Here is a 24,129-nt window from a genome sequence, read left to right as displayed (position 1 = left end):
TTCCAGCCATCACATCCTTCTAGAAGGACCCACCCACTTCGACAGCCTTCCTGGAATTTCCCACGGCCCTTCTACTTCCATCTTATTATCTGAAGCTCCAGTTATGTGACTACATTTGGTTGCAGTGGAGACTGAGGCGTGTAGACTTTAACTGGGCTAATGTTCTGTTGCTGAAGAAGTTAAAAGTGGAATCTGGAGAGGAATCTGTGCCAGCAGGTTCTGCCACAGATGAAGAAAGCTGCAACATAGCTCAGGCTCTCTCCATTCAAATTTGCTCTCTTTTGCTTAAGTCAGCCTCAATTTTGAAACTTTTTTTTAGTAACGTATTAATTGTACATACTCGTGGGGTCCAGCACCTGTACCCAACATGCATGGGTCAAATCGGGGGAATTTGCACCACCCTCTCCTTATCATTTCTTCCTGTCTGGAGCCTCCAAGCACTCCCTCCATGTCTAGTTGTTGTGAATGACAGTCATCTCCGTGCTGTGGAGCACCAGGGCTTCCTCCCAGCCACCTGTGCCTTTGTGCACTTTATCCACCCCGCCCCCCCCCCCTTCCCAACCTCTAGTCATCACCATTGTACATTCAGGCCAATTTTCCCAAGTCATAACTGGCCTTAGAAGACATTTACATGACATGAAACACAAGTACTAAAACTCAACACCATTACCTCCTGCCATGGTTGAATAAGCTGAAGACACGGAACTACATTCACCAGCAGGATCTGTTGTCCATAAGGTCACGATGACCTTATAATAAGCTTCAAACACTGGGCTTAGGATCAAGGGATATGTGTTCATTGCACAACACCCATACCCATTCTGGGCAAGGTACGCATCAAGCCAGGAGGTCTTTTGTAACATAACCCTAAGCTAAGAATAGAGACGGAACACTGAGCAGCAGGTCTACAAAGATGTATTCACCCCTGCAAAATAAATCACCAGTTTGCATACACACATTTGACCCTGAGCTCATCCTTACGGATTCTGTGTGTGACCAAGCAACAAACGTAAGATGCTTCTCAACACAGGCAGGTGCATCTTGCACAGAAAGTATGGGACTATACACTTGCCACTCAATGCCAGGCCCTGGAGCCCCCTCACTTCCTCATACCCACTGGCGCCTCCAGCGGTCTCATGGTGGCCGCAGCAGAGGGTCCTCTATCATAGTACTTCCAATTGCAAAGCAACTAATTCCAAAACCCCCCGCCCAATGGCCTGGGTCTTAAACTACCCGAGAGGAGGAACACCATTGCCTCATGGCAATGATGGTGGTACTGATCAGGTAAACTAAAGAACACAACCAACGATTCCCTCTTCAAGTTAGTGCTTGGCAAAAATGTGTATGCCCACAAGAGACCTTTAAGGAGCTTTCGGGACCAAATGGTGTTCCTTCAAAATTCACGTCCTAACCCCCAGGACTTCGGAACATGACTATATTTGAGGATATGGTCTCTAAAGAGGTAACTGGGTTAAAATGAGGTCACTGGGGGTGGGACCTAATCCAGTATAACTGGTGTCCTTATAAGAAGAGATCACGTCACCAACACACAGAAGGAAGACTGTGTGGGGACCTAGGGAGAAGATGCCATGTGCAAGCCAAAGAGGAGGACCTCAGGAGAAACCCAACTAGCTGACGCTTGGATCTTGGACAAGCCACGCAGGCCGTGGTGCTGCAGAGTGCTCCAAACTAACGGAAGGAGTAACTACTTCAAACAGCATCCGTGGAAGACTGGCGGATGCCACTGGATTCAGAGTTAAGTGCTCACCTCTCGCCTGCAGGCAGGCCTAGACCCAGTCAAAGGCTAAAGTCCCAGGTTTTTAATGGACACACGGAAAGAAAGAATTAAAAGGAAAAGAGAAAAACCCAGCCAGGCATGGTAACACGCACCGATAATACCGAACGATCTGGGAGATTAAGGCAGGAAGATTGCAAGTCCAAGGTCAGCCTCAGCAATTTAGCAAGCCCTTGCCTCAAAATAAAAAAGGAAAAAGGCTGGGATGTGGCTCAGTGGTAAAGTGCCTCTGGGTTCAATCTCATCAGTATGGAAAAACCCAAAACAACCAAAAGAAAAAAAAAAAAAAAACTCTACAATTTGAGCAACAAAATAAAGTAGTATTAAATTATAGTACAAAACATAAAATTAAATATTCATACATCCATACTGACATAAATAGATGAGAAAGAATGGAACAATCTGTTGGAAAAATTCCAAATAATTTGTGCACGTAGACACTCTACCCTCAAGGAAGTGCAGCATAACACCCCGCTCCTTAAGTATGTGTGACATATAGTGACTTCCTTCTAATGAGTTCTGTAGGGAAAAGGTGGGTGAAGTGAAGCTTTGCAGTGGAAAAACCCAACCAAAACTGCCTCAGCCAGGCTAATATCAACCTGACAAGTCACAATGACAGTCTGTCCCCCAACGACGTAAGAGAAGGGTGCTCTGCTTCCTAAGAACCCACACCCCCGGTCCAACCATGAGGAAAACACCAGAAAAAAACACTTCCCACTGAGGAACTGTCCAAAAATACTCTTCAAAACAGCCAAGCTGGGGCTGGGGAGATAGCTCAGTCGGTAGAGTGCTTGCCTTGCAAGCACAAGTCCCTGGGTTCGATCCCCAGCACCGCAAAAAAAAAAAAAAAAAAAAAAAGTCAAGCTCTTCAAAAACAAAGACATTGTGAGAGACATGCCAAGAGAAGCCTAAGGAGAGCTGATGGCCATGTGTAATATGCTGTCCCGGGCAGACCCTGGGACAGAAGAGGATCATCAGGTAAACACTAAGGCTGCAGTTGATTAAAAAATGGTAAACAGACGCTCCAAGGCGCGTTGCTCATGTGGGAGGTCATGCACGTGTGCTGAGAAGGGGCATCTGGGACGTGCCGTGAACCCAAAGCTGCTCTACATAAGTAGTCTTTAAAATGGAAGACGATGCTCCTAACAATTCATAGGCAGATGCACCCTGCAGAATTTCAGGAAGACTCTTTTCCTTACCATCTGCAGAGACTTCCAGAAGCAGCCGAAGTCCCAGATGGCTCTGGAGCTACTGGAGGACGCATGTCCCTGCAGCGGGAAAGGAGAGGTCACTGCAGTGCTCACGCCAAGATGGAAGCAAGGCCCGTTCAGTTATCTGCAGCAGCAGGAGTGGCTTCTCGGTGCTGAAATCCAAGGCACCACATGAAAAGTGGAGGGTGAGCTGAAGAAGGGCGACAGGCCACAGTTCGGTGGCAGTCTCTTAATGAATTCACCTCTGCCCAGTCTGCTGTCAGCCTCACAGGCTCAGCAATTCCTTCATCAGTATCTTGAAGTCAATCAAACCACCGATGGTGACTCATTCTAACAGAAATCAGTGAGTGTGAGGCAGAAAAACAGGCGCCACAATGTCAGGAAGCCCCACCATGCTGGGTTTGGTCAGGTGGGGCCCAAGAATGTACGGGAGCCACACTTTCAATAGTGAGAGTCTAGACAAACTTCGTGGGAAACCCAAGCATCAGGTTCACTAGTAAGCCAAATCAGAACCGCTCACAGGAAAAGCTGGCAGTGGAAGCGCTTCACACGGGCTTCGGCTGCCTAGTGGCCCGTCTCCACGATCGAGAGCAACCCACGACCAGCCCTTGGTGGTTTCAGACATTGGATTACAGCCTTGGGAACACAGCCACCTACACTGAACCCAACCTGCTCCGCCAGTCGGCTGTGTGCGCAGCATGTTTACCTGATTTCATCATCTGACCCTGCTACATTCATGTGGCCATTTGAAAACCAAAAATGACTCCCATCAGTTTCTCCCAGGGCAAATCAAAGCACGTTAAAAAATGAGGCAACTGTCTGTAAGCCCTATCCCAATCAAAGGAGAACAAAATAAGTTTACCTAGCGTACATGAATAAACATACCTACAGTGCATAGCTACAGGATGACTTTACCTACAGTCAATTTACCTACCGAGACTGTCAACATGCCTACAGAATAAATTTACCTACTGTACGTGAATAAACATATCGCTAACAAGTCGGTCTCGGCGGATGGGAAAGAGTGCCTTGTTGTCATTCATTCTTTTCACACCGGTCACCAGCCTGTTCCCATAGTCCAGCAGGCACAAGGATTATATGGGAAGCCTGCAGAATGCAAATTCCAGGGCCTCCCCCCCATCCGCCCGCCCTCGCCTTTCCCCTGAAACCACCCAGTCCAATTCTGCAGGCAGGAGCAGGGGCTTATAAACACATATGGGAAGCATGGACCCCAACTAGTTCTGAACAAAACTAATTTAAGTTTGATTCTCTATTTTGGTTTCTAATCCTGGCTCGCATTAGAAATATCTGAAAAGATTGAAGGAAGAAGAGGGAAAAAGTCCTTACGCATATATGCCCAAACCCCTAAAGGAGCCAATCAGAACATCCAGTGGGTGAGACTCAGGAATGTGTTTCTTAAGCCTCCCCAGGTGACTTGGTGTTTAGTGTCTCCAGGTAGTATTATCTGTCTGGGTTGTTGTACATCAGCTTCCACGCCCCTCCCTGAAGATTCTGATTCAGGTCTGGGTAAAGCCCCAGAGTCTGTGAGTCTAGCTAGTGCCCCAGGATTCCCATGCTGGGGTTTGAGAAATGTGCCTTTTACTTAGCTGAGTCAAAAACTATAGTCCCCACCAAGGCTACTTGGAATTTTTTTAGCCCTATTCTGGAGTCTTCTCCCACACCCGCCACACCAAGCTGTGATCTGAACTAAGAAAGAAGGAGCTCATCTTACTTAATGCTGAACAGCAACAAAAACCACCAAAACCTCTAGAGTCCCACACTATTAATATAACAGCATATGTCTCCGAGATTTAAAGACTGTAGTTAACACTCCACACTATGTACCAGGTACAAGGTCTTATGCCCACCTATCCACAAACATCTACAACAACATTATGAATAGGAATTCTTCTAAATGCTAACTCTACAGATAAGGAAACTGAGGCACAAAGGTTAAGCAAACAGACTAGGTTACCTGGAGTCACCTAAAGGATGAATTTGAACTTGAAACGTAAAGGATCAAGGTCTGCTATCTTAACCATAACACTGTAATACTGCTTAGCAAGTGAAAGTTTAAGAGCCCGCCCACACATTACTTGTTGCCAGGAAAAAATTTTAAAAATAAGAAAGGATCAAGCAAGCTAATGTTTACTCCCTACCACATACCAAACGCTGGGTTCCAGGTGGGATGTATTTTATCCCACTTAATAGAGAGTCAGACATGAGGCCTATTGTCATGGACACACTACACTGAGAGAAAGAATCAAATCACTGCAGAACCTATGCAAAAGGCAAATAAATAGCCAGTGAAAGCTTCCAAGTGGATTTGGCAGGCTGGAGGCTAAAGAATGAGCCAGTTGTGGGGTGCCCGCCGGGTAAGTGTGACTGGGCTGGCTGCGGAAGGCGTCTTGAAGGAGAGGGAGTTGTGGAGCTCCGTGACTCAAAGGACAGGCCTCACTGAGGTCTGAAAAGGGACAGGAGCTTCATTCAGACATGCTGCTTACCAGGGCAAATCTTAACAAGTCCGGACAAATGGTTGAGGTCCACCCACTTGGAGGAACGACAAGACATGAGGCTGCCTTTAAGAAAATCCCGTGTCTCCAACTCACCAAGGGGAACACAACAGCAATCCCCTCGTCAGGCCTTAGGTTTCTTCTCAGGTAATGGAGAAAAGGATGCAAATCTGAGGTCTTAGAAAATATTTGGCCAGTGACCTGGAGTGACTGCCTGAGTCCTCAGGGAAAGCAATGGTGAGTGGATGCTAAATGCCAAGCTTTCCCTATCTACCTGCTTGTGACATTATATGATGACAATCCCAAACAGCCCCTCTCCAGGAAATCTGCCTGTCCTCCAGCATTCCTGAGGTCCAGAGCTATTTGCCAGGCCAGCAGGCACACAGTGAGGCCTTCACAGTTCTGAAACTGTATGCCCGACAGCTGAATGGAAAGGTGTAAAGGAATCCAGGACTAGATGCACAAAGACAAGTTCTAGAGAGGCTGAGGAAGGGGTATCTGATCCACGTGGGCTGCTACCGCAGGAAACAACAGAAACCTATTCCTCACAGTTCTGGAAGCTGGACAGTCCAAGATCAAGACACACTCAGGGTCTGATGAGGGCCTCCTTCTGAGTTTATGGAAAGCCACCTTTTACTGTAACCCCACATGGTAGAAGCAGCAGGGACCTCTCTCAGACCTCTTTCATAAGGGTGCTAATCCCATGAATGAGGGCCCTGCCCCCATGACCAAGTGGCCTTCCTCAGGCCCCGATTCCTAATACCATCATCTCGTGGAGTGGGGGTTAAGATGTCAACAATAGGGATTTCTGTGACAACATTCAGATCATAGCAGGGGAATCTAGAAGTCTGGCAAAGAACCCCACAGCAGCAGCAGCAGGAGGAGAAGCAGCAACAGCATTAAGAGCATCTCGGCTGCTATAGTCCAGATCCATGAATGTGAGCATTGGGTCTCTTCAAGTGGGCTGTGGTCAGCTCTGGGCCCAATCTTCTGAACTGGAACTGGAAGGCAGACCCAGTTCTGCAGGTAAATCCTACCCATAACTAAGGCAGGGGTAGAGACGTAAGGTTTCCTATCAGAAATGTCATTCCCTTACAAGGTCAAGGGTGAGTGAGAGTGACAACCTCACAGGCGTGAAGAAGCAGGTAAGAAGGTGTGTGCAAACCTTCCTGAGAGAAAGAAGGCCCAGTGACTCACTGATGGCAATGAATAAGCAAGTGTGTTAAATTACCATATACTTCCTTCTCTTTTTAATTGAGCTCCTACCATGATTTATCTGCAAATTTACAAAACCAGACATGACCAAAAAAAAAAAAGCCTGATTGAGGTTGAGGTTGATTGAAGAGTTTATTATTTCCAAGCCTTCTATTATATGTCTTATTTCCCCTGGGCACGTAGGGCTGAGTATGTCAGACAAATCAGAATTAATGGTTCAAGGTTTTTCTTACGTCCTCCATATAAGAAGTAATAGCTGACAGCATTTATAATTTATCATTGCTTCAAGGCAGACCGCACTCACATTTCCCACCTTTAGTACAATCCACTTAAAACCCATACCTATTGTCTTCCCTCTGTGCATTATGAAGTCATACTCTCCTTTGTGTGCTATACCTATAGTGACTTCTCTGTTGGTAAACAGTGCAATACCTGCTTGCGACCCACTGAACCTTCAAAGCAAGCAAGAGCACCAAATATTTAGAACATTCTCAGGCATACCAAATGAAAAGCAAACCTACCGTTCCCAAGAATTATTTGATGTACATCCCTGAGCAATAAACCTAGTGAATTCTCCAAAGGAAAAAAGAAAGAAAGAAATGTCTTGAAAATTAGTTTAAGGAAATTATCCTCTCCTCAACTTGGACAAATCTCTGTGGGAGCAAATATGACATGGTATTTTAAAGATAGATGTGTCTAAATCTCTCCCTCCACTATAGCCATCATGGGGAGGGGGTGTTCTTTTACCACTGTGGGGATGGAGCATAGTGAGTGCTTAAGGGACATCTGCCGAAAGAAAGGGTGTTGACTAAGGTAGAAATATCCTTGACTGAAGCCATTAAAATAAATGAAAGGAAGCCAGCACAGTGCACACAGGTAATCCCAGTGGCTCTGGAAGCCAAGGCAGGAGTTCAAAGCCAGCCTCAGCAGCTTAGTGAGGAACTAGGCAACTCAGGGAGATGTTGTCTCTAAATAAAATACAAAAAAGGGCTGGGGTGTGGCTCATGGTTAAGTGCCCCTGGGTTCCATCCCCAGTGCCAAAAAATAAGAAAAATAAATGAAAGAAATGTGATTAGGATCCCAAGCAAATACCTGGCTGTCACTTTTACACTCATCTGCCATTTACACAGCTCATGGAGCTAAAAGGAAGACACCTGAGAGCCATCTGGACAATATTCACAGAGGAAACCCAGGTGCACAGGACTGGAGTTACCACTGACCATCAGGGGGACATCACTGGCCAGCCCGTTTCCCGCGACAGTTCTTGACCTTTCAAAGACTCTTCTTCCTGCGTACACGGTGGGGGGGGGGGGGGTTGGGAGGGACGACGACACCATAAAGCTGCTAATGAGACTTAAGTACACTGATAACAGCAAACAATTACTGGATATTTATTATTTGCTAGAAATTACATGAATTCTTTATGATTTTATATTATTTTATACAAAGAAAATCCCATTTAATCCTCAGAACAACCACGTATTATTTTCTCCACTCCGTAGATGAGAAATTGGAAGCATTTTGACCTTGAGATACTTGCCCAAGGTCATACAGGGTGAGCACTAAAACCAAGACAGCCACACAGGAGGCTGCTCGCAGGCTGGAGCCCAACCTCGGGGCTGTATGTGCATCCTGTTGTCTAGCCTTTCCCTGGGCACAGGAGAAAGGACGGACATCCTTGCCTCCCCGGGGAAGAACTGGTATCCGAGATACTAAAGGGACGCTTTAAACTTACACACTGTGATGTATCCCTTACACTTGGTAAATGTACTGCCTGTTGAGAACAATGGCACGCTGCACAGGAAGGGAGCTCAGTGGCAGGGCACTTGCCAGCCTGCATGTCTGAGGCTCAGGGTTCCCGCCTCAGCACTGAAAAAAATCGAACAATTATATAGTAAAAAGGGACTTATGAAAAATGAAATTGCTACAAGTGTTAGCAAAACTGGCAAAAATACTATCCTTGTATGTAAAGATTTGGGGAAGGATATCGCTTCCACCATTTAGTGCTAAAGGCCTCAGGAAATCACACAAACCATCCAGCCACCGTTGGCTACGGGCTGAAGTTCCTCCTATAACTGCTGCAGGGCTCTGTGGGCTTTGTTCCTCCTTTCATGACAGTTTCCCTGGCACCAGGACAGCGTCCACCTCAGGACTTTGGCCTGGTTTCCTTGCCTGGAGCCTACCTCTCCATTTACCCAGGCTCCTCCCTCACCTGCCCTTTCAGGCATAAATGACAGAAATACCATCTTCTCATTCACACTCTTTACAATTGCCATCCCTTTCTCCCCCACAGCAAGTATCACCGTCAGATGACACACACCGTGTATTTTACTGACTTGTTCAGTGCCCGTCTCCCCACCTCACTCCTTAGAAGGTCGACTTCATGAGGGCTGGACCTTTTGTCTCTTCTTCTCACTGCCATTTCTGCAGCCCCTAGAAGACTGGAGCCTCACTTAATTGTTGAATGAATTAATTGATTGTTGCCTTTGGAATTTTCCTGCATTGAACATTTTGAAACTCTTCTTTATAAAATGGATCATACTCTTTTGTGGGGAGCATGGGGGATGGAACACAGGGTGCTTAACCACTGAGCCACGTCCCCATCCCTTTTGATTTTTTATTTTGAGTCAGAATCTCTCTAAGTTGCTGAGGCTGGTTCTGAACTTGCCATCCTCCTGCCTCAGCCTCCTGAGCCACTGGGATTATAGGCATGCATCACTGTGGCTAAAATGGATTACATTGTTTTATCGGGCCACCTTTAACAAATTATGAGGTGGGGCCTATGTAATTTGCCAAGAAATAGAGAAATCCTGTCCAAAGTTTCACAATAAGTAAAATTCTAGCATTACAAATTCCTTACACTGCAAAAAGGGACATGTTACAGCGTGCTTCCTGACTTGAACTGAGCTAGTAATACCAGAAGATCATAGAAGTTGAATGCAGGCCCTGGGTTTCCATGCTAACACGCCCAGCAAGTTACTCAGTCTTCCTATATCTCAGCTTCCTAATCTATAAAAAGTGATAATTATAACAATGCTTAACTTTATAAAACATGATGGAAGACTTCGATTGGTTTAAGAGACAATGAAATGGGTTTAAGGATGAATAAAGCACTTGGAAAACTTACAATGTGATATACTTGTTAACTTACTCTAAACCCTTGGGAGGGGTAACATGTTTTTAACATATTTTAACCAAGATATCTAGAAAAATAAGTGAAATTTAAAGTAGAAAAGACAAGAGTCAAATTTGATAGATGGCAATAACTAGTATGTCACTTAAATTAGTGCCACGTTACCTGAACTTTGCTTTCTTCAGTTTTGCATTTGTATGGAAACTTCCAGAAAACAGGGTAATGTGATGTGGCTGCCAGTGGGCACAGGTTAAGAATCCCAGTAGAAGGAGGACAAGGTTTTTACAGAGCACGCTCTATCAGAGCAAAGCTCACAGCCCTACAAAGTCACCTGGGAAAACTCAAGGGAAGCAAACATTTATTTAACTTCAACAAAGGAGCAATGAATTGCTGATTGATAAGGGGGGGGGGGATATTTTTTTGGCCCCCATTTATAAAAGTTTAAATGACATCTTCCCTTTGAGTAGTATAAGTGTACAATCTTCTAGGGCCCAAGCAACCCTCATGTGAAGGTTAGGCATGACCAACAGATGTTCAGCAGACAGTGGGACCTGCTGGTTTGCATTATAATCAGAGACTGTGGGGGCAGAAAAGGTTTGAGTGCCTGTCCAGCTCCCTCATTTTACAGAGAAAGAAACTGACATATTCAACAGCTTTTGCCAATTCTCATAGTCATTCATTAAAATAGACACCAGACTGTTTTATTTAATATGGAAATTAAAGAAAAAGTAATTTTCCTCCTTAGCCCAAAAGAATTAAATACACTGAATTAACAGGTCCAATAACTAGTCCAGATCCTCAGGAGTGTTGTCAGACTACCGTAAAGTTCCTTATTAGTTCAACTGGGTTTTTTCACATAAGGGAAAGTCACAGTCATTTTTCCCCTCCAAGATGGAAACACTGAGGTTTATCCTTTTAAGATATGCACAGGCTGGGGATATAGTTCAGTTGGTAGACTGCTTGCCTCACAAGCACAAGGCCCTGGGTTCAATCCCCAGCACTGCAAAAAAAAAAAAAAAAAAAAAAAAAAAAAATATATATATATATATATATATATAAAATATGCACAAATTATAATGGTCTGTCTCTTGGGATAGTCACTAGACTCTGTACCTGTAAATATAAGAGACTCAACCAAGTGCTTTCTTACCCTCATTGTGACCACACAGAGAACCACCCCCATAATGAAGAGGTAAATACTGACTCTCTTTCAGGAAAAGTTCCTGCCCCAGTTGAATGCATCATCCCTTCGGCCTTCCAACTGCTCTGTGATCAGCATCACATATACTGGAAGAGACGCCAATAAACCCAAGGGTAGATGACTTAGGAATAATAAAACAACCTACCTAAAGCAAATAAGAGAACCAACATCCAGGCTAATAATCCCCAAGTGTTTGGGGACTATTTCCAGTTGATAGAATTTTCCTATTAACTCCAAAGAAAACCAGTGTTCTGTATCAGATGTCCAGTCAGAAACTCATACAGAGGATACGACCTCAGAGGAGCCTAAAATGGTGCTAAATACCACCATTATACCTGCCAGTGAATAGCGCCTATAATATGCTGGGCATTCTGTCATCTGTTATTCCACTTAATCCAAACAACCCCAGCAGCTGGAATTATCGTTTCTGTTTCTGAGATAAGGAAACTGAGTCTCATAGCGATCAGTCATTTGCTCCAAATCACACAGCTAATAAACTTAAGGAGGCAGGAGTTATACTCTGATTTTCCTAAGGCCAAAGCCAGGATTCTTTCTCCAGGAACACTGTTCACTTTACCCCACTAGACTAAAAATCGCACCATTATTTGCTCTCTTTGAAAATATTTTGTTTTATGTGCAACAGTGAAACCTGGACTAATGCATTTGCTCAGGTGAGCGTCCTGGATTAACTCTGGCTGTCAGCCAGCAGACATGGGTTCTTGGGAAGAGGCCAGTGCACATTGGTGCACACCTGTAATCCCAGCGACTCGGGCGGCTGAGGTCAAAGGCTCAAGGCAGCTAGACCCTGTCTCAAAATAAAAGAAAATAAAAGGATAGGGGACGTAGCTCGGTGGTACAGCATCACCGGGTTCAATCCCTGGTACTGCAAAATAAGTAAATAAATAATAAATAAATAAGCAAGCTTTTGTTTTATTTTTTGTAAATAAGTGGAGCTCTCAGAATCAACCTCTACACAGAAATAATATTTATTAAAGAATAAGCAATACAAATGTGCCCATTTGTGGATTGCAGGTTTAGTATTAAAACTCAACAGTAACCTTAGCAGTTGTTAAGACTTAGGCCAACCAAAGAGTTTTTTCAGGAAAGAGAATTTTATCACTGACATTTGTTTAGAATAACCAGTAGATGGTGATATTAAAAAGCAGACTGATTTTCAGTTGGTTTTATTATTGTTTTAAAATTATGCAGCCAGGTGTGGTGGTGCACGTTGGTAATCCCAGCAGCTCAGGAGGCTGAGGCAGGAGAATCGCAAGTTCAAAATCAACCTCAGCAACAACAAGGCGCTAAGCAACTCAGTGAGACCCTGTCTCTAAATAAAATACAAAATAGGGCTGGGATGTGGCTCAGTGGTCAAGTGCCCCTTAGTTCCATTCCCAATAAAAAAAATTTTTTTTAAATTATGCAGATAATGTGATCACCCTTCCAACCCCTATTTGGTGGATCACAGCCAATAGAAGAGTGTGAAATCAATTCTGAAATAAGAAATAAAGACTCACAGAAAGGAAAGTAGAGAATTACAACAGAGAGGAGGACATATATTAAAATTATACCTAACTCTCAAGAAGGCCAATATCCTGCAAAGAAGTCTACATTTCAGCTGCAATTTTACTAACAGATGTGGCAACTGTATTTTAAAAATTATAAATAAATATGGCACATGGGTTTTTAAATAATATTTGAAGATAACGCTGCTATTTTTGACTGACCCTATAAGTAGAATAATTTAGTCCTATTTTCTTAAAAAGGATACCAAAGAACACAAGAGTTCTTTAATAGAGGCTACAAATACAGAAATCCACCTATTGACAAAGAAGTAAATCCATTTGAATGCTGCCAGGAAACCTGGGCTATCTGAGCGCAGTTCCCGGCTTCTGCCTGACCTCCTCCTCCCTATGGCAATCTTTTCTTAATTCCAGAAGGCGGAACCGCACAGCCATTCATGTCTCAGAGAACAAATAGCAAATCCAACTGTGCAGCCACGAGAAACCTGACATCTGCTGGCACTGAATAACACAGCGCACTGTTGGGCTGCAACAAGAATCCCGGGTGACATTGAATGGATTGGCAATCTGCTCCTAAACGAGGGCTGAAGGTCAGATCCAAAACAAGCCTGTAAAATGAGTCAGGGGTCTTGCAAGCCCCTCGGTCCTGTTTTCAAGGCAGGTATGTGATTCGAGTAAACTCAATTCATTTCAATCCACCTAGTGGTCACCCCATGCCTGCGCTGGACAGTAGCGGGGAAGGAGAGGGAATATAAATAAAATAATCCCTATATCAAAATGCCAACAGTCCAGAAGGGGAGACAACAGAAACCCTGAGCCAAATAGTGCCTATGAATACAAAGGGAACCCAGAGGAAAGTCCAGACCAACCACTGTCTGGAGGGTCAGCCAAGGTGAGAAAGGACAGGGTCTAAAGGACAAATGGGAGTTTACCAGGCAGGAGGCAGAGAGAGTACCTCTGATATTATCAATACCGGTGAACGTCATGCCAAGTCACCTTATCCATGGGGACATTTAATACCAAAAGCAATATCCGTCACTCTTATTTCAATGAGACAGACGCTAAGAGATTAGTAATACATATTTTTTTCTTTGTACACACAACATAACATTTATGAATAAATGCACTTATAAACAAATGGCCCCCAAGGAATTACTTTGTCCTGGACACCACAATGGGTATACTAGTCCTACAATACTAAGTATTACATATTATCTTCACAGATGCAAAACCCTTAGATCAGGGTCACCCGGCTCATCAGTTTGAGACAGGAGAAAGGGCTGAAGTTTAAATTGGTGACAGAAAAGTACTACATGCTTGATGCTCAGGATGATTGGTAGAAAGGCCTCCCCCAGATCAAAACCAACAAAACCAATGCGAGCAAGGCTGAATAAAACCCCTTGACTGAAAATAACTGGGACATTCATTTAAATGATTTTTTTTTCCATGTTAAAAGGCACACCCAGAGGGGAGACCTAACACACTTTTAGACACATTTTTGACCCTGAGCAACACGGTAGTGCACTAAGCTGCAACATAATCATGAATAATGCTGTGTAACCTATAAATATGCAGATTCCTGATGCATAACTACATAAATGTTGTTCACCCCTTAGCGGCCTAACCACCGTCTATGGAATGGTGGTTTTACCTGCCTACTTTGCCTGGTTACTCTGCCTATGGGATAGCCATCTTGCTACATTAATCAATGCAATAAATGATTATTTCTGATACTATTAGCCCTGTTTGATTTCTATCCTGTAGGAGCTAAAGGATCAGCTGAACTGGTCACAAATGGTTCAGCTGGTTTCTAAACAAGGTTTGGCTAATGCCAAAGGTTCTAGTCTTAATCACCACCACAGATTTCCTCTTTTATAAGTCACCTATCGACACCAATCCCTTGTTTGTCTACTTAATAAAAATCTTCAGGTTACAGAGTTACGTCTTTGCTGTGCTGTGGAATTTGAGCTGTTTCCTTCTCATCATTGCTTAAACCAGAGCCTCTCCTTCCATCATTTACCAAATCAGAAAGCAAATGTGCAGAGTTATGTGGGGAAGTGGGAAGATGTTGGGTTTGCAGGACGTGGATTTCCAGTAGAGCTTCTGTGGTTTGGGGATTCCCTTCTTCCAAAGACCTCAATTTCCTATGTAGCAAAAGGAAGAGAAACTACAGCTGAAATGATTCCAGAAAGAACTTAAGAGAATTTCATACTTTTTGTGCTTCATTCCACTTAAGGTTTTTCTGATGAATGCATAGCAGAACTAAATGCAGTCCATGGACAAAACCCAAAGAAAATGCCTTTCCAAAGCTCAGAGGGCATCCAAATATTAGCACATTCAAGAAAATGCTTGTATGATGGGAAAAAAAAAAATAGGAAGGAAACAAGGTGGGGGGATTGAGGGGATCCGTATGAAAACAAAGCCCTACTGAAATGCTGAGGTCAAAGATGGGGAATCCCAATCTTGCCAATTCTTCCTGCTGAGCTGATTGCCTCTCCCCAGTCTCCCCGGCCCCTGATTTCTTTCCACTGCTCAAACAAAAATACTACGTGGTGGTCCACCTAATTTTCCCATCATCAAAAACGGCCCCTAAACAACTAGCTCTAGAATCTCTGAATGTGGCAATTTTCTTGCCTTTTAAGGAAATTATATCAAATTGTGGTTAGAGGGGAAAAAAATTGGCTAAGCATCCTTTTAAAAGTTCAGAACTAAATTATGGGTTTGGAGGCACGGGAAGAAGGGACTTGTTTTAATCTGACTTTAAACTAAACTAGTTGAGGCTGCTGCAAAGTTGACCTCCGTGATCAGAATAGTCTACTCATTAGCACAGCTACGACAGCAGAAAAACAGATGCCAAAAATATTTTTCCTGCTTTCTCAATGAAAGTTATTTTTCTCGTTAGTAATAGGAAAAGGAAGCAAAAACAACAACAAAAAAACTATATATGCATATTTAATGTGCAAAACTGGGGACATTGATTTTAAAATTATATTTCTTACCTTTTTTTTTTCTTTCTTTTTTTTTTTTTTTTAATACAGGGATTCTCTCTCACTGAACTACATCCCCAGGCCATTTTATTTTTTATTTTGAAACAGAGTCTCACTAAGTTGCCCATGCTGGCCTTGAACTTGTGATCCTCCTGCCTCAGCCTCTCAAGATTATAGGTGTGTGCCACCATGTCCAGGCCAAAATATTTATCCTAGGAAATTAGGGAGCGGTAATTGTTACTTAAAGGATTACCGAATGTACTTATTTACAATTAACATAGTTTTCACACACACACACACACACACACACACACACACACACAAACCAGTCATACCAAGAGTACCTGTAACAAGGAGGGCTTAATACTTCCATGGGAATAATTCTTTTTGGAATGTCCTCATTTTTTAAAATAATATTCAAGCAATGAGTCTTGTTTATTCAATATTTTTATTTTTTATTTAACATTTTATTTATATTTTGTGATACTGGGGATCGAACCCAGGGGTGTTTTACCACTGAGCTACATTCCCATGAGCTACATTCCCAGCCCTTCTTATTTTTTATTTTATTTTATTATTTATTTGGTACCTGGGATTGAACCCAGTGGTGGTCAACCACTGAGTCACATCCCTGGCCCTTTTTATGTATTTATTTACTTTCATTTTCAGACAGGGTCTCACTAAGTTGCTGAAGCTGGCCTCATGATCCTCCTGCCTCAGCCTCCCAGGTCGCTGTGATTCCAGGTGTGTGCCCCACTTATTTAACATTTGTAAAAGTCATGCTTAATCTAGTAACTATTCCACTTAATTTTTAGGATTGAAAAGAATCTCAAAGTTTACCGGAAAGCAGCTGGATGATACAAAATTCATTTTACACAAGAGTCTTTTTGTTATGTTGTACCAGCAGACACCAGGCAGAATTGAGCACTTTTTAGGAACAAATCATGGGTTTGAACTTGGAACAAATGCCCAAGTTAACCACAAGACACACAAATACCCCAGTTTCAAAATGTAAAGAGAACATATATTTTTAAAGTGATTTGTTACAAATTTTTTTCATTGAAATTGAAATAAAATTAAATTAAAAAATCAGTAACCACAGTATGTGGTGAATGTAACACTAGAAAACAAGTAAACTGTTTGTTTAAGAGGGAACTAGTTTTCAGGGTTGGTGAAAAAGCCAGGTCTGGTGACTCATATTTAATCACCCAACAACAAAGGTGATTAAAGTAAAAAGAGTCCATTGGTACACTAAACATTAAAGATAGCCCCTTTAAAGCCCTGACAACAAATGTCAACCTATTCCCCACGCAGATCAGGGTGTTCATTATGCCAGCAGCAAGGCTGCTGTTGAAATAATAAGCAGGCAATTGTTTCTTCTGGGCTGAAAGAATGAAAATAGCTTAAGGAGTGAGTTTTCAAGTGCACCTACAATGTGGTGAGGAACTGGAAGTCCGGACATGGAAAAGCTGAAAGTGGTGAAGGTAATTCACTTACCAGAAAAGAATATAAAAATAATCAACTCAATGAAAACATCATCCAGAATTAGGTCAGCACCACAGACCTAGAAACCTTCTTCCTGCCTCCCACTTCACTCGTAATTCAGTCAGCGCTGACCATTCCCCACCAACCAATCCACTGTTAGAGAGCTAGGAAAGAACACCGGCCAGGTGGAAGAGGCCCCGCCCCTTCTGCCCAGCAGCCTTTCAGAGTCCGGGCCATAGTAATTTCCAACTTTTGAAAAGAGGATAAACTGTATCCACAAAGAAAGTCTGTTTTTCACTGCTTGACCCAGAATTGGCCTTGGAAACTTCCGCTTTATCACCAGAGAATCTGCAAGGAGGGAGGGAAGACTGCAGAATCTAGCTCTGCCCATCCCCTTCAAAACTCCAGCGGGCTAGGGACTTCACAAGCATCAAATGACAGCTGCTGGGGGCTGCAGGAGCGGGCCCCATTGGGTCCTGCCTGAGACTGGCAAGAGCAGAGCTGGTCCCTCTGCCCTGCTCTCTGCTTTCCTCAGTTCCTCTTCTTTCCTGGTTCTCCCCAGATGCCTGAGGCTCAGGCAAAGTCTGTACAAGCCTGCTCTGTGTGCGCGCCGAACTTCACCTTCACTCTCCACTCCAACTCCATAATTCTACTTACGCAGTCCCCTTGGCGACGAGCCGGGATCTGAAAATGATCTGGTTATTCTAATTCACATTAAAGTGCAAATCATTGACAGCATCCTCTCTTACCTCAACTCCCCATTCCCTCTTATTGTCAAATCAAACCAATCTCCAAGTCTCTGTATTTTAGGCAGCAGAGAAGGAATCTGGGGACAGGTTAGGTGGGAGAGGAGATGAAGGGTTGCCTTTCTGTTGCTGATAGATCACACCACTTATAAAGCTTGAAAGGAAGCAGTAAATCAAGCAAGCAACTTTTGTCCAACAAAAGTAGGGAGATGGGAGGCAAGAAGACTTTTTCCCCCTATAGTTTTATCATCACTTCTCTCATACTGGCCAAAGTGACCATCCATCAATCAACTGGCACATGGAGCCCAATCAAAGTTCTCTTTCACTAGAATGCTCAATATACTTAAAAACAGAAAAAAAGGAATGTGGGATTCCAAACTATAAGCAGACGGGTGGAATAGAGTTGAGGGACCAAGAGAGAGAGGGGACTTTGGATCACTGGAACCTCTAGTCCAGCTGAACCTGCTTCTGCCCTCATAGACTTGCTAATTTATTTGAGACCACTGATTCCCTTTTTGTGCCTGCCCGTCTCAGGAATTCCTGGGGCTTGCAGGGCAATCCTCTTAGCATCTAAGATTTTATAATCGTTTGTTTACACATCTATTTTACCCACGAGTCCTTCAAATGCTTAAAGGAAGCTTCCACATTCATTTCACAGACGGTAGCACCTGGCACAAAGTAGGCACTCAACACAGGTTGACGAATGCAAGGGCTGACTTCCCTGGCACTGACTCCTGGGACCTGGGACCTGCACCCTGAACCAGTTGTCCACCCACCTGCCAGTTCCCTGGAGTGAGTCCACCAGGATCACCCACTCTGCTGGTTCATTCTGCTTGGGTTTCTCTCTTTCTGTACATTTTCCTGCTTCTCTCAACACTCAGTTCTGACATTAGGAGTCATGAAGAAATGGTCAAGAGATGGAAGGTCCCTTCTGATCTCCTTAATGTTGACTTCACCTTCACAGTGGGAAACCCATAGAATGTGGAGAAACTTCCAAAATGTAAAATGAGTTACCATCTCAGAGTTACTAAGTGTAGATAAGAGTGCACTTGAAACATGAGCACACAGAGACACACCTGCAGACACAAGACACACAGAAACATACACACAGATGCACACACTAAGATCTGCAAGAGGTTATTGAAAAGTTAACACATTTAGAAACATACTAAGAAATGATTCTATTATGTCTACATAATAAAAGGGTTACACAACTCCATTGACCAAATTATTTTCTTTCCAACAGACATAAATGTTGCCAGCATTTCTTTTTCCACACCATTTAACAAGCTGTTTGTTTCAGAAGTAGAACTCAGTCAAGAATAGCAGAGATTTCTTCAGGAGTTAGAAAACTGTATGGCTACAATATTCAACGAAGCAGCGGACCACTGAAATCTTGCCTCAATAACATGAGGACACACAGAGTCTATATCTTACCTGGCAAATGTCTGTCTTGGGTGTTTTGGTAGCATCAAGAAAGACTAATGAGACAATTCAAAAGCACAAATAATTTTGGCTTCTTATTTTTTAATCTAGTCTGAACCTAATCACTGACAGATAAACATCTCACTATCATTTGTACTTCAGAGTAAGTTTAAGATTGGTAGTGGTGCTTATATAAATGTTTTCTAGCAGTTGACCAAGAGTTGTCTGTTTCTAATGTAAAACGAGCCATTATAAAGAACTTGATCAGGGCCCCAAATGGAGCCACCTGCATCCCCACTTCCTCCTGAATCAAGCTTTCACAGCATGGTGCAAGGTCGCACAATATGAGTTTGAAGATGATTTCTCAGTGTGACACCTAGTGCTAATGTACATTGAAAACGAATCAAATGTAAGCATAAGAGTCAGAATTACGGGATTTCAGACTGGAGTAGGACTTAGGAGACATTTAATTAAAACTCATCACTTAGTACTAAGAAATAGTCCCAGCAAGATTATCATTTGCCCAAAGTCACAGAGATGGGGACAGAACCACAAGCTCCAGACCAGACATCTAGTCAAATGAGGCCTTCTCCCACAGGGTCATACTGCTACCCGAAGACAACACAACTGTCTTAGTACTTAGAAAAAAACAAGTGTTACATGTACCTAGAACATCATCACCGGGCTAATCTCTAAAGGATAATGCGACAGTTACTTTAGTTGGCTGAATTAAACACACACACACACACACACACACACACACACACACGCTCCAAAATCTCAATAAGCAGAAACAGATTGCAACCCTATCTTTATCTAACCTTCAGTTACTTTGAAAAAAAAAAATCTGAAGTAAAGCAGACATATATAACCTCTACTCCAGCAGGGTGGGACAGAAGGGATAGGACACCAGAACACTTGTTTTGAAATTTTCTTGTATGCTAGGTAAAACAGCTTGATATGGATTTGCTTAAGCTTTTAAACAACATTCACTATTGAAATTTATAACATTAATCTGATATAGTACGTGTATATGAATCAAAGCAGAATTATTAATTATAGTCTAAAGCGCCCTCTAGTGTTCCTATACAATAACTTCTTTTAAGACAATGTACCACTCTTGTAACTAGGGGTTTGTTTTTGTTTTTGTTTTTGTTTTTGTTTGTCCTGAATAGTCTTAGTCAAGGCCTGTTGTCCTTCCTTCTTGTCTGGTTTTTAACATTCCGCTAGATCTTTTTCACCTTAATGGGGAATTGTCATTGATAGTGGCACTAAAATAAGCTGGGATTGGTTTAGTATTAGCTTCCGCCCATGGTCTTGTCTAGTCCTGAGACATGCGCCTGGGAAGCAAAGGTATCGCTTTAACCTGAGGGTAAATCTGAAAGATGAGTAACAACTGCCCATCTCTACTTTCTCCAATACTTCCCCCACAGTAGAACTTACACATCTGCCTTTCAAGGGCACTTGCTTACCTTAAAAAAACAAAACAAACAAAAAAACACCTCAAACAAGGGCCTCCAAGGCCTACAAGAGGCAAAACTGCCAAGGCACAGCTCAGGGGAGGTCAGTAGGAAGGGGCTGACTAGGTTAGGGTCATGTGAGATGATGCAGGGAGAGAGGCTGCAAGTGCTGCTCAGAGAAGAGAGAGCAGGTCTGTAGCCTGCTATGGATCGGATTCTTTACATCCCCAGGGCCCGTGTGTTGAAGGCTTGGTTGCCAGCCCGTGGCACAATTGGCAGGTGGCAGAATCTTGAGGGAGTGGGGTCTGGAAAAAGGAAGTTAGGTCGCTGGGGATGTGCCTTTAGAGGAGACAGCTGGACTCCAGCTCCTTACTCTCTTTCCTTCCCTCTCCCCACCTCCTCCCCACTCCCTCCCCTCATCCCTCTCTCCTTCCAACTGCCATGAGGTGAGTAGTTTCCTCCAATTACACTCCCACCATAATAGTCTACAAAGGCAACAGGGTCAAGTAACCATAGACTGAAACCTCTGAAACTATGAGCCAACATAAACCTTTCCTCTTCATAAGTTGATTTATCTCGGAAACTTGTAACAGTAATGGAAAGTTGACTAACACAACATCCTTGCCATGATGGAATTTGGCCATTTTTTTCTATGATGTGCACCTACAACTATTAAATTCTTGTTTGGTGATTTTTTTTTTTATTTTGCAATAAATCCTTTCAACAGCAATGAGCTAAAAAAATGGAAGTGCGTACTCAGTAAAATATTAAGTACTAAATTTCTGACACAAGTAAGTTGATGATGAATGTTAAATTGCACAAAATGACATCATCTGCCACCCATCCCACCCCTACAGCCATGGGGAACAAACTAATATCAATTACCAAGTGAAAAACCCAAGAACACAAATCTGCTGAAGAAGCGTTATAATCCACATCAAAAATTAGTCACTATTTTGAGAACCCTGTCCTTGTACTTTATGATTTATCACATGCAGCTGCAGAAGGTGCTTACGTAATATTCAGAATGGTATTCTAAATTGACTGCCAATTTTTTATTTCACGTTTTTGTGTCCCTGTACCAAAAAATGAAGCAAACACTACAATGTGTTGGTACTAAAAGCAGAAGAATTTTATAAACAGTTTGCTGTTGCTAATTTTGTATAAGAGTTATCAAGGCCTCCAGAAAGATCAATTAATTTCAGCAATGGTTTCATGTTTTTAATCTAATCTGTGAAATCAAAGCAACATTTTTTGGAAATTTGGTTCATATAAGATGAAACATGTAACATTACTCTGAATCTTACAAGAGTTCAACATGTGAGGTCTGCAGTGTAACTCAGTGGTACAGTGCTTGCCTGGAATGCATGAGGGCCTAGGTTCAATCCCTGGCACTGGTGGGCAGGTGGGGGGCAGCCTGTTGGATCATGGTGTTCACAAAAAAAAAAAAAAAAAAAAAAAAAAAACTCATTAAATTAAGATTTCTAATTGTTAAATTAAGATATGAAGCAGAGATAGAATTACAGTATAAACAAATCATAATTTAATCAAAGGAAACTGAAATATTGTACCAACTTCAATAGAAACTGTATTTATTAAAATTTTTAAATTCCAAATATAGCGGATAGTCTTACTACAAACTTTTTGTTGATAAAGTTGATGTTGAACTTAAAAAAAGATAGCTGGGTTGAGGTGGCACACACCTGAGGCAGGAGGATCATGAGTTCAAAGCCAGCCTCAGCAATAGTGAGGTGCTAAGCAACACAGTGAGACCCTGTCTCTAAATAAAATACAAAATAGGGTTGGGGATGTGGCTCAGTGGTCAAGTGACCCTAAGTTCCATCCTTGGCAACCCCCTCAAAAAAAACAAAAACAAAAACAGAACTTAAAAAAAAAAAAAAAACTTTAACCTCCAGAAACTTCTTTCTCTGTTGCCCATCATCAATAGGACTCCTTAGCACATCAGTCTGTGTCCTACCAATGATATTGAACACTTCTATCGAGTCCTCTAGATTTGAAATGCATTATGTTCAATATCAATTAGAGATTTTAATCAAAGAATTCACAGAGCCTGAAAAAACTTCTGCTTTTGAGGTTTTTGGAGAATTGTAATTTTGGAAAACAAAACTTACAAAGGAGAAGGCACTGAAACTTCCCAGCCACAGTCAAGGAAGAACTGAAAACCTGAATAATGCACATTCAAATTGTGTCCACGATTAAATTTAGAAATTTGCTAATTGCTCTTTGGAATATATCTACAGGTGGGGAGAAACTTTTAATTTATTTTTTATTAGTGTCTAACAACAATACAGAATAGTGAAATTTTATTCATGTAGAGTACAACTTCAAAACAGATTCCAAGCATTATGAAAAAATTAAAAATCTGTTCATATCAGAAAAATGTATTATAAGAAAAGGGCATCCTTCAAAAACTGGCATGAAATGAGACACATATGACTAAAAAACTGAGCATTGTGACTAACAAAAATAATCACTCTACTGTATGTGATTTTCATTGTTCTGATAAGAAGATATGAAGGATTTAATTTTTAGTTTAATGTACGTGGATATTTGCTATTTCTATTTTGAGGGAAGAATTTTAATTTTCAAAAGTTTTAAATGGAACTATTTTTTAGGCCTAGTCATATAATAAAACTAGTTTGTGCATCAAAATATAATTTAGAAATTAAATTAAAATAATAAATTCTGGTTCGTTGTTTGTTTGTTTTTGTTTTTTGCAGTGTTGGAGCCACACACACCCCGGGCTGGCTCCCAGCCCCTGTAGGTATTATGTAGCACCAGCCTCCAGTGGTACCAGTGTGGACAACCAATTACCCTAACAATGACCACCATCTACCAGGAGCTTACTGTTCATCAGATACTATGTTTGAATCGCTTTATCGATTTACTCCTCAGCGTCACTGAAACGACAAATTCTGGATAAGCCTCTGGTGTCCTCTAATACCGAAGACGTTATGAAAAGCAATGATAAAAATAAAAGTTTGGTCACTAAATTTAGCCTTTGGTACATATGTATTCTGCTCTGCTCTGCCTTTAAGTGTCACTGTCAAGACTGGGAATCAGAATGTGATTGGGTTTAACCTACATACTTATTCGTCTGATACTTTCATTGCCTTTTAATTGTTTTGATCTTGTTTTAGATGTAGGAAAGCTTTCCCTTTAAAAGATAAATAACAAAGACATTATTTAGTAGACCATTAGCAATGTCTGCTACCAGACAGTGAAACACACATAAAGGGCCTGATAAATAGTAGATTAAACCAAAAAATTATTTTACCTACTTAGGATGACAGATTAAAATGTTGACTGAAGGTTGGACGTTTGTTTTGGATTAGGGAGCCACCAAAACAGGGATCTGGCTGGATTTGAGACCTTGATTCGATGCCAATCCTGGCAAGGGGGCCGGAAGGGGAA

At 42.2% G+C, this 24,129-nt stretch overlaps 1 protein-coding gene across 3 annotated transcripts in view; it reads right to left on the bottom strand.

The window, feature by feature from the left end:
* The window catches only part of Rnf144b (ring finger protein 144B), a 152,644-nt gene that overhangs the window by 104,527 nt on the left and 23,988 nt on the right, over positions 1 to 24,129 (bottom strand). The window contains exon 1 of one of the 3 annotated variants that reach the window (XM_047557593.1): positions 2,995 to 3,528. The exons of the other annotated variants lie outside the window; for them this stretch is intronic. Coding sequence (XP_047413549.1) covers positions 2,995 to 2,997 — 3 coding nt within the window. The 5' untranslated portion in view covers positions 2,998 to 3,528. Of the gene's footprint in view, positions 1 to 2,994; positions 3,529 to 24,129 lie in introns of those variants that run through there. 3 annotated transcript variants of the gene reach the window in all.

This window comes from Sciurus carolinensis, chromosome 7, assembly GCF_902686445.1.
Source record: "Sciurus carolinensis chromosome 7, mSciCar1.2, whole genome shotgun sequence".
In the NCBI taxonomy this organism is placed as follows: Eukaryota; Metazoa; Chordata; class Mammalia; order Rodentia; family Sciuridae; genus Sciurus; species Sciurus carolinensis.
The sequence above is the reverse complement of the archived record's forward strand: the minus strand, read 5'-3'. Positions and strand labels throughout refer to the sequence as shown.